The 8,451-nt window shown below is 55.8% G+C and overlaps 1 protein-coding gene across 1 annotated transcript; it reads left to right on the forward strand.

The window, feature by feature from the left end:
• The first annotated feature begins 188 nt into the window (after positions 1–188).
• On the forward strand, positions 189–3,130 carry PRDX5 (peroxiredoxin 5). Its single transcript, XM_081240638.1, has 6 exons — positions 189–511; positions 1,706–1,840; positions 2,348–2,479; positions 2,550–2,588; positions 2,707–2,768; positions 2,877–3,130. The coding sequence occupies exons 1-6, from the start codon at positions 335–337 to the stop codon at positions 2,980–2,982; spliced, it is 651 nt and encodes a 216-aa protein (XP_081096764.1). The 5' UTR covers positions 189–334; the 3' UTR covers positions 2,983–3,130.
• The last annotated feature ends 5,321 nt before the right edge of the window (positions 3,131–8,451 follow it).

Raw genomic sequence — 8,451 nt, forward strand, 5'->3', positions numbered from 1 at the left:
CTGCTCCAATCCGTAAATTATGCCAATCAAGACAGCAGCACCCTATTCTTGCATGCAAATAAGCTGCGCGGCAGCCGAAAGCTCCGCCCATTTGCAAGTGCGCAAGTGATCCAGTCCCTAATGCAGATGAGCCGAGCCGTGTCGAAGACGCCGCTAGCGCGCGGCGCCCGCGCCTGCGCAGTGGAGGCGCCTCGCAGGGGGCCGGGGCGACCTACGCCCCGCCTTTTGCTCCGCCTTTCGCAGGGTTGCGTGGTAGCCCCTTTGTGCTGCCCAGCCTTCTACCTTAGCCGTGAGGCAGGGGCGGGGCAATTGTGGTTTCGAGACACGGTATGCTATGCTGCTGGCGTGGCTGCGCATCCTGGGCAGTAGAGCGGGCTCGGCGGTCTCCCGGGCGGCCGTCGTTGAGTGTGCGGCAGCGGGAGCCGGAGGGTGCGTGAAAGGAGGCTTAGAGTGGACGCTTGGCGGGGTCCGAGGTTTCAGAAGCGCTGCTGTAGCCATGGCCCCGATCAAGGTGACCGTTGGCCCAGCCAGGCCTGACCTCTTCGCGGCCCCCCCCACCCCCCGCCTGTTTCCCCAAGCCCTTTCGTCCTGCTTTTCTGGGGGAGGGTCACCCTCTTTCTTACCCTCCGGACCCCTCCCCGCTGCCCTAGAGGCTCCTCCCGACGTCTGTCCCCTCTCATCCCTTCATCAAGACCCTGTAGCTGCAACGTTGTCGCCAGTTTTAGGGGCCTCGTGCCTCATCTCCTGGGACAGTCAAGGCTTTTGGGCCTTCCCCTCGTCTCCCTTCTGCATCCACCTTGGGACACCTGTGTTGAGTCTTCATCATTTTCAGGAGATTGAGTACCATGGCTTCCCCCACCTTATGGAACCATCTCCTTTACCCTTTTCAATCCCCATATGTGCCCTCCTCCATACCTTCCCGCCCCCATTGCACTCCACTCGTGGCTAATTCCCACGCTTCTGAGTTTTTCACCCTTCTCATCTTCTGGAACCCTCCCCAGCTCCTTGGGAGTCCCCTTTGCTCCACAGTCTTCTGAGATCTCCCCCTTCCTTCTGCTTCATCCTACAACCAACTGCTGGGTTTCTCAGAGGCACTCCCCTCACCCCTGACTTTCCCCCCTTTTCTCTACCTTCTCTAGCCCCATGAAGCCCTCACACACTCCCAGGTAGACTGATCCCTCCCCTTTCAAGAGATTCCTTCTTTTATTCTCTACCCTCTGGATGTAGGAATCTGCACTCCACTCCCCAACCTTCCCACCTTCTGCTGCCTTCCCTTTTTCTCTTCTTGAGGGTGGGACACTCAGCCGTGGCCGGGATCCCCTCCCTCCGTGTTGTCAGGGCCTCCTCCCCGCCTCCTCCTGCCCACCTACCCCAGTCCTTCCCTGTAACTCAGCTTGTGTACTCAACCTCTTGCGACACCCGGAGAAGCCTCTCCCTTTTTCTGTTGTTACCAACTGGCCCTTAAGAGGAGTAGGGCCACCTTGAAACCTGGATCATGTGGGGTAACCAGGTGGTTGCTGGGGAGGGACCTCTGGAAGCTCTGACAGGGTTCGACTTTCCCGCTGGGTGTCAACCCTGGCTCCACCGGACCAGGCAGTGCTACTTGGCCCTTTGTGCACCATCCACCATCCGCTGCTGCCCTGGCCTTGGCCTCCTGCATCCCACCCCACCCCCCAACTCCTTACCTTGGTGTCATTCCCTCTAGGTGGGAGATGCCATCCCATCCGTGGTGGTATTTGAAGGGAAGCCTGGGAACAAGGTGAACCTGGCAGAGCTGTTCAAGGGCAAGAAGGGGGTGCTCTTTGGAGTCCCTGGGGCCTTCACCCCTGGCTGTTCCAAGGTGAGGGCTGCCCTTCTGGGGCTCAGCAATTGGAATCTTGTATACATGTTTGTATTGTTCATTAGTCCTTTACATAGTCCTGGGGTAGCTTGTACCAAGAGGATGTAGATGACATGACAGTTAGAAAACCGTTATCGGGTTTTTAAAAAATAAGTTGAGGCTGTGAACAGATACCAGGAATGTAGGAGAAAAGGTGATGCAGTGAAATCCCACATCTCTCATTGATCCTGCTGGGTGACAGGCACGGTGGAAGAGACTTGGGACTTGGGACTTGGGTAAATGAGACATAGCCCTGCCCATGGGAAGTTCATGGTCTTGACCAAGGAACACTTAAGTTTGGATCCAAGCTTCCTAGTGGCCAAGGCAAAAAGGAACTGTGGCTTACACGGTTCTCATTGTCTGATCAAAGCTGTTGAAGTAGGGAAGTGAGGAGGGCCTAGAGATGAAGGCTAGGCTGAGGAGCAGAGGCAATTGTCCATCTTCTGATTCTTTGTTTCCCCTCCCCAGACCCACCTGCCTGGGTACGTGGAGCAGGCTGGCGCTCTGAAGGCCAAGGGGATCGAGGTGGTGGCGTGTCTGAGCGTTAACGATGTCTTTGTGACTGAAGAGTGGGGACGAGCGCACAACACAGAAGGCAAGGTGAGGTGTGGGTCCTGCGGGGTATCGGGCCAAGCAGGAGATTTTTCTTGCAACCTTACTTTCTCCTTAGGTTCGGCTCCTGGCCGACCCCACTGGGGCCTTTGGAAAGGTGAGTGCACCCGCCCCCCCAGCCTCCATCTTGGAAGCAGGGACTTGGAGGGACATGGCCAGTGTGGGGACCAGCCAGGTCTGGGGGTTCCTGACCTTTCCTTTGCTTCTCCTTTCAGGAGACAGATTTGTTACTAGATGATTCACTGGTGTCCCTCTTTGGGAATCGACGGCTGAAGAGGTAAAAGGAGGAGGGTTTCCTGTGCGGTTCCCCTGCTACCCCGCCTGTCTCTATTCCCAGCCTCCAGGCCCAGGCTGTTGCAACTGGCCCGGCCCTTCTTTCTGGCAGGTTCTCCATGGTGATAGAGGATGGCGTCGTGAAGTCCCTGAACGTGGAGCCAGATGGCACGGGCCTCACCTGCAGTCTGGCCCCCAACATCATCTCACAGCTCTGAGGCCTTGGTCCCAGATGTACTCCTTCTATTCTTTCCTATTTCACCTGCCCAGCCCTGGGCAGAGGGCCCCAGCCTAGCCTCAGCTGGGGCTACTCAGTTGGAACTTTGGCCAGATTTCTGTAATAAACACTTCTGGTTCGTGTCTGTCTCCTTGATTTTGAATTCCTGCTTTTTCCAGGGCCAGGCCTCATTGACAGTCAAGCTGTGAGGGTAGTAGGCAGGTGCTGAAGGGGGGACTAGTAGGGGACCCTGATTTAACTTAGGAGGTAGTCAGAGAAAGTCCCTTGAAGGAGGTGTTATGAAGCCTCCATCTGCAAGCTGAGAAAGGGCCAGTGGTCTGAAGAGTGAGGGAAGGAGCAGGCGTGCGGGGGGAGCTCACCTGGGCAGGCCCTGGGCAGACCTGGGCTTGCCTAGGGCCTGTGACCTTTTGCATCTGATATCTGGGTGATGGCTGATCTCATTTTGACTGTAGACCTCAGGGTGGAAACTTTGTCCCCAGGCCCCCCCGACACCTGGGCCAAACCTCAGCCCCACCATTCTTTCAGATTCTGCTGAACCCCTTCTGGGAGCACCCACATCCCAAGAAGGGCCCCTGGCCACATGGGACCATCTGATGGGCAGAAAGGGCTCCATCAGTGGAGGCAGTGCCGGTTCAGTCCGAGGGCTTCCTGGGAGCAGAGTCTAGGTGAGCTGTAGAGGGGAGGAGATGCTCGTGACACCTGCCCAGCAGTGGGTGTACTGTGAGGGGCTGGGGGTCGGGGAGGCCAGCGGGGCTTGGGGCTGAAGTCCATGGCTGTCTGCAGGCCCTGCCCCCTTGGGCGTCTGCCTCTTGTTCCTGGGAAGCCCTGTGTCTGGCAGCAGACAGTGATTATTAGACACCTGCCATGTTGAGGAGCTCACAGCCTAAGGGAGGCAGGTACTCGAGTTAAAACTACAAATCCTCACCACGACCCTGTGGGGTGTGAGCTCTTACTGCCCTGTTATGGCACAGAGAGGTTAGGTAGGTAGGCCTGGCTCATCCAGCCACTTCAGAGGAATTTGGACTTGGCCCCTGGGAACTTTACTCGTGTGGCACTGCCCTGCCATGTGCCCTGTCAGCACCAGGCTCCGAGGGGCCCTCCCTGCCCTGCCTGGCCATCTGTGGGGGCTCAGGGCAGGTGCAGAGCTGCCTAGGGCGGGCTGAGAGGTCTCAGAGAAGCTCAAGGAAAGGCCTCTTGGAGGACACAGCCCTTGAGGCAGTGGGACCAGTGCTCCAGATGGAGGGAGCATGTGACCATAGGTATGGAGAGTGGAACAGCCCCAAGGTGCCGCAGTGCTGGGGCAGCTGAATGAGAGGATGCCGGGAGGGCAGCCCTCTAAGCTGCTTACCTTTCACCCTGCGGGCCCCTCAGGCCAGTGAAGGATGTCTGCAGGGCAGTGATGGGTCAGATTCCTACCTGGGCTCCCGTGTGGACGTAGAGCTAGAGCGGGGCGAGCAGGGAGCAGGGGAGAGGCCAGTGCGGGGCAGGATTGATGACCGAGTGATGTCCAGGAGGTGGGTGCTGGGACGGGGGGGACCTGTGGGTGTTGGAGGGAAGGGTGAGTCCAGGGGACCACTCGGCTGGAGGTCTAAGGGGTGGTGTCCACATGGGTGGGCCCTCAGCAGGGGGCCAGCCTCCCTGCAGGGGTCCCAGCTGCTCAGCCTGCCTGAGATGGCCGGCCCACTGACCTTTGTCCCTTCAGTTCTCTCCCACAGCCTGTCACCCCTCAGGGGTCCTGGGGCGGGGTGGGGCAGGGGGCTGATCACCCCTCCAGCTTCCCAAGCCCTTGTAACCTGCCCCTGCGAAGCCCTGGGTCACAGTGCTGTCCTGGACCGGATGGTGGGAAGGCCCTTTCTTTCTCGGACACCATCTCTCAATCCTTGCATCATACAAATGAGGAAACTGAGGCGTATGTAGTTTCCCCCATGGTCACCTGTGCGCACACTGGTGAGTGGTCTGGAGCTCCTGGGAGCCCCAGGTAGAGGGAGCATCCGAGTCAGCAGCTGGGCTCTCAGAGCCTGGTGTCTGCTGGTGTAGATGGCAGGTCAAACGGGCCCCCTGTGGGCTGGCACCCTTATTCTTCTTCCCAGCGGACCTTGTGCCACCCTGGCAGCTCCCCACTCTCAGGACAAGCCCAGTCTCCATGCATGCCACTCAGCTGCCTCTGTTCCTCCACTCCTGGCCTCATGTCTGGGCTGGCTGAAGTCCAGTGAGGCCTCTGAGAGGAAGTGTCCCCTCCAGGGTCCTGTTGCCACTGGCTGGGCCTTTAGGGCAGGATGAGGGGGCTTCCAGGGCCGGGGTGGCCCCTTCGGACAGCATGATGGGAGTTGGGTGTGGGTAGAGGTGGACCTTTGGCCTCAGTGGCCCTGGATGCTGGCCGTGTGGCTCAGCTTTGGTGTGGTGGGTGTCCTGTGAACTGCTCCAGGTGCTGGAGTGCCCAAGATCAACCATCTCATGGTAAGAGCATCTGGCAGGTCTCCACCTCCAGGGCGGACAGGTCAGATTTCAGGCCTATAGATAAGGGCAGGCCAGGCCACGGTGGCCTGGACCAGCAGGTTCTGGAGGCCTGGAGCTACACATGACAGAGCACTGGACTGACCTGCCTGGGCTCTTGGTAGCCTAAGGGCCAACATTAGAATTAATCAACCAACCCTCAAACATTCACCCGACACATCTGCAAGTAAAACTCCCCGACATGTCCTGACCTGCCCAAGGCCACAGCAACTTCTACCTAGACGGTCAAGGATTTTGCTCAGTATCAGTGATTCTGAGCCTCTTCTGGGTCAGAAATTCTTTTGAAGTATTGCTAAGAGCAATGCCCCTTTCCTTAGAAAATGCATGTTTGAATACGTGTGCACACACATGGACACCTACATGTTCTTTGAAAGTTTCAAGGAACTCCTGAAGTCCTACCAGAATTCCAGGTGGACCCCGTCCCCAACCTGGGAGGCATCATAGCAGAGTGGGGTTGCCAGGCTTCGGGCTCAGACCACCAGACTGTGAGTCCCAGCCTGCTACTAAGGAGCTGGGGACCTTGGGCAGGCTATTTGGTTTTCCTTGGCCCCACTTCCCTCATCTTTAGAGTGAGAATAATCCAATCCACCTCATAGGGTCATTGTGGGGAATGCACGAGACAGTTTATGTAAAGCATTTGGTGCAGTGCCTAGCACTCAGTAAGTGCCCAATACACAGCTGGAAAAAAAAAGAAAAAGAACCCTTGCTCTCCATCATGCAGCCTTCATGTTGGTAGGGAAAGAGCTAGGAGTTAAGAGAGAGGCCAAATCCCAGGCCTGTCCTTGGTGATTCCCGTTCTGTGCCCCTCTGGGCCTCAGTTTCCACATCAGTATAATGGGGCTAGTGATTCTCTTATCTCCAATGTCTCTAGGCTCCCAGGATCTCCTTATGTTGTCCGGCACCCAAAGCCTCACCAGAAGGAGCTGGGAAGACATCTCCAGGGGAATCTTTGTCGTCTCCTAGAGAATCAAACCTGGGCTTCTGAGAGCAAGAGAGGGTTGGAAGTGGTCCCAGCATTTCTGGCCTAGACTAGACTTGGGCTGCAGCCATGCAGGCACCGTGATTGGGAGCCCTGGAGATTACTGGCCCCAGGAGAACACACCCTGCTGGTCTTGGTTTCGGTTTGGCTGCACAGGCATAGAGGAGTGACAGTGGAGAGAGAAAGTATGTGTGTGTGTGTGTGTGTGTGTGTGTGTGTGTGTGTACATACATGCGTTTGTATAACTTCTAGAGAAGTTTGGGTAGCATCTGTGTGAATGCACAGATTTTTGGTTTTAATAAACATGCATATCAATCTGCTATGATATTAATATTTGCACCAACTCTGCCTGCTTGAGCTGGGAATCATATTTTTTTCTTAACACAGGTAAGGTGCCCTGCTCAGGGTAGGGAATGTGGGAAATATTCAACATGTGTTTTGGGAAGGAGTAAAAAGTGCAGGGAGGGAGACAGAAAGCTATCTTCTCTCCAGCTTCTTAGATATTGGTTCCCATTGTTCCAGCATAAACTTGACCATAGTGATTCTTAATTAGAACTAGACTTGCTGGCACTTCCCTGGTGGCGTAGTGGTTAAGAATCCGCCTGCCAATGCAGGGGACATGGGTTCGAGCCCTGGTCCGGGAAGCTCCCACATGCCGCGGAGCAGTTAAGCCCGTGCACCACAACTGCTGAGCCTGCACTCTAGAGGCTGCGAGCCACAACTACTGAAGGCAATGAAAAGTAGCGCCCGCTCACCACAACGAGAGAAAGCCCGTGTGCAGCAAGAAGACCCAACACAGCCAAAAATACAAATTAATTAATTTAAAAAAAACCAAAAAAGTTCCATGGCTCCTTGAGTTCCAACAGCCTCTCAAGGGACAGTGTCACTTCCCTGCTGCTCCCATCAGTCTTGGCAGGGGCACATACTAAGCTGTCCCAGATCCTTGTGTGGTTGCCTCACATCCCCAAGCTCTGTCCCTGCCACTTTGGCCTCCACAGTCACCCGGATTCCTTAGCTTGTGGGTGCTCCAAGCTCCTGCCTCTTCAGCATCTCCCAGCAATGTTCACTACTTGGGATGCCTGTCCCTTTCCTACCCCTTCCCAAGTCATTTTAACCTTCGAGGCTCCGTGTCCATCCCATTTGCTGAGGACAACAGTCCATTCCTGGTTCCTTCTCTGAACCAGTCCATGGGGACCGCACCCTTTGCTTCATCAAAGATGGAGTATTTTTTTTGACATGCAATTCACACATCATAAAATTCACCCTTTAAAAGTGAACAAATCAGAGCTTCCCTGGTGGCACAGTGATTAAGAATCCGCCTGCCAGTGCAGGGGACACGGGTGTGAGCCCTGGTTGGGGAAGATCCCACATGCCGCGGAGCAACTAAGCCCGTGTGCCACAACTACTGGAGCCCACGCGCCTAGAGCCCGTGCTCAGCAGCAACAAGAGAAGCCACCGCAGTGAGAAGCCGGCGCACCACAACGAGGAGTAGCCCCGCTTGCCGCAACGAGAGAAAGCCCCCGCGCAGCAACGAAGACTCAACGCAGTAAAAAATAAATAAATAAAATAAAATTTTAAAATAAATAAATAAATACATAAATAAAAGTGAACAAGTCAGTGGTTTTTAGTCTATTCACCAAGTTGTGCAGCCATCACCACTGCTAAGATGGATTTTCTCTTTTTTTTTTGGCTGCGCCAAGGGGCACGCAGGATCTTAGCTCCCCGACCAGGGATGGAACCCGGGCCCCCTGCAGTGGAAGCGCACAGTCTTAACCACTGGACCGCCAGGGGCGTCCCCGAGGTGGATTTTTAATCTCAGTGACTTCTGCCAGGAGGAGGCTGCTGCTTGCCTCGCCCAGCACTGTGATGCGTGTGCGCGTGCCCTGTGTGTTTATGAAGACTCATTCGGACTTCCGGGGGCTCCGCTTCCCACAGTCACATCAGTATCTTTCATCC

The sequence above is a fragment of the Mesoplodon bidens genome, assembly GCF_964165515.1.
Source record: "Mesoplodon bidens genome assembly, chromosome: 7".
Taxonomy (NCBI): domain Eukaryota; kingdom Metazoa; phylum Chordata; class Mammalia; order Artiodactyla; family Ziphiidae; genus Mesoplodon; species Mesoplodon bidens.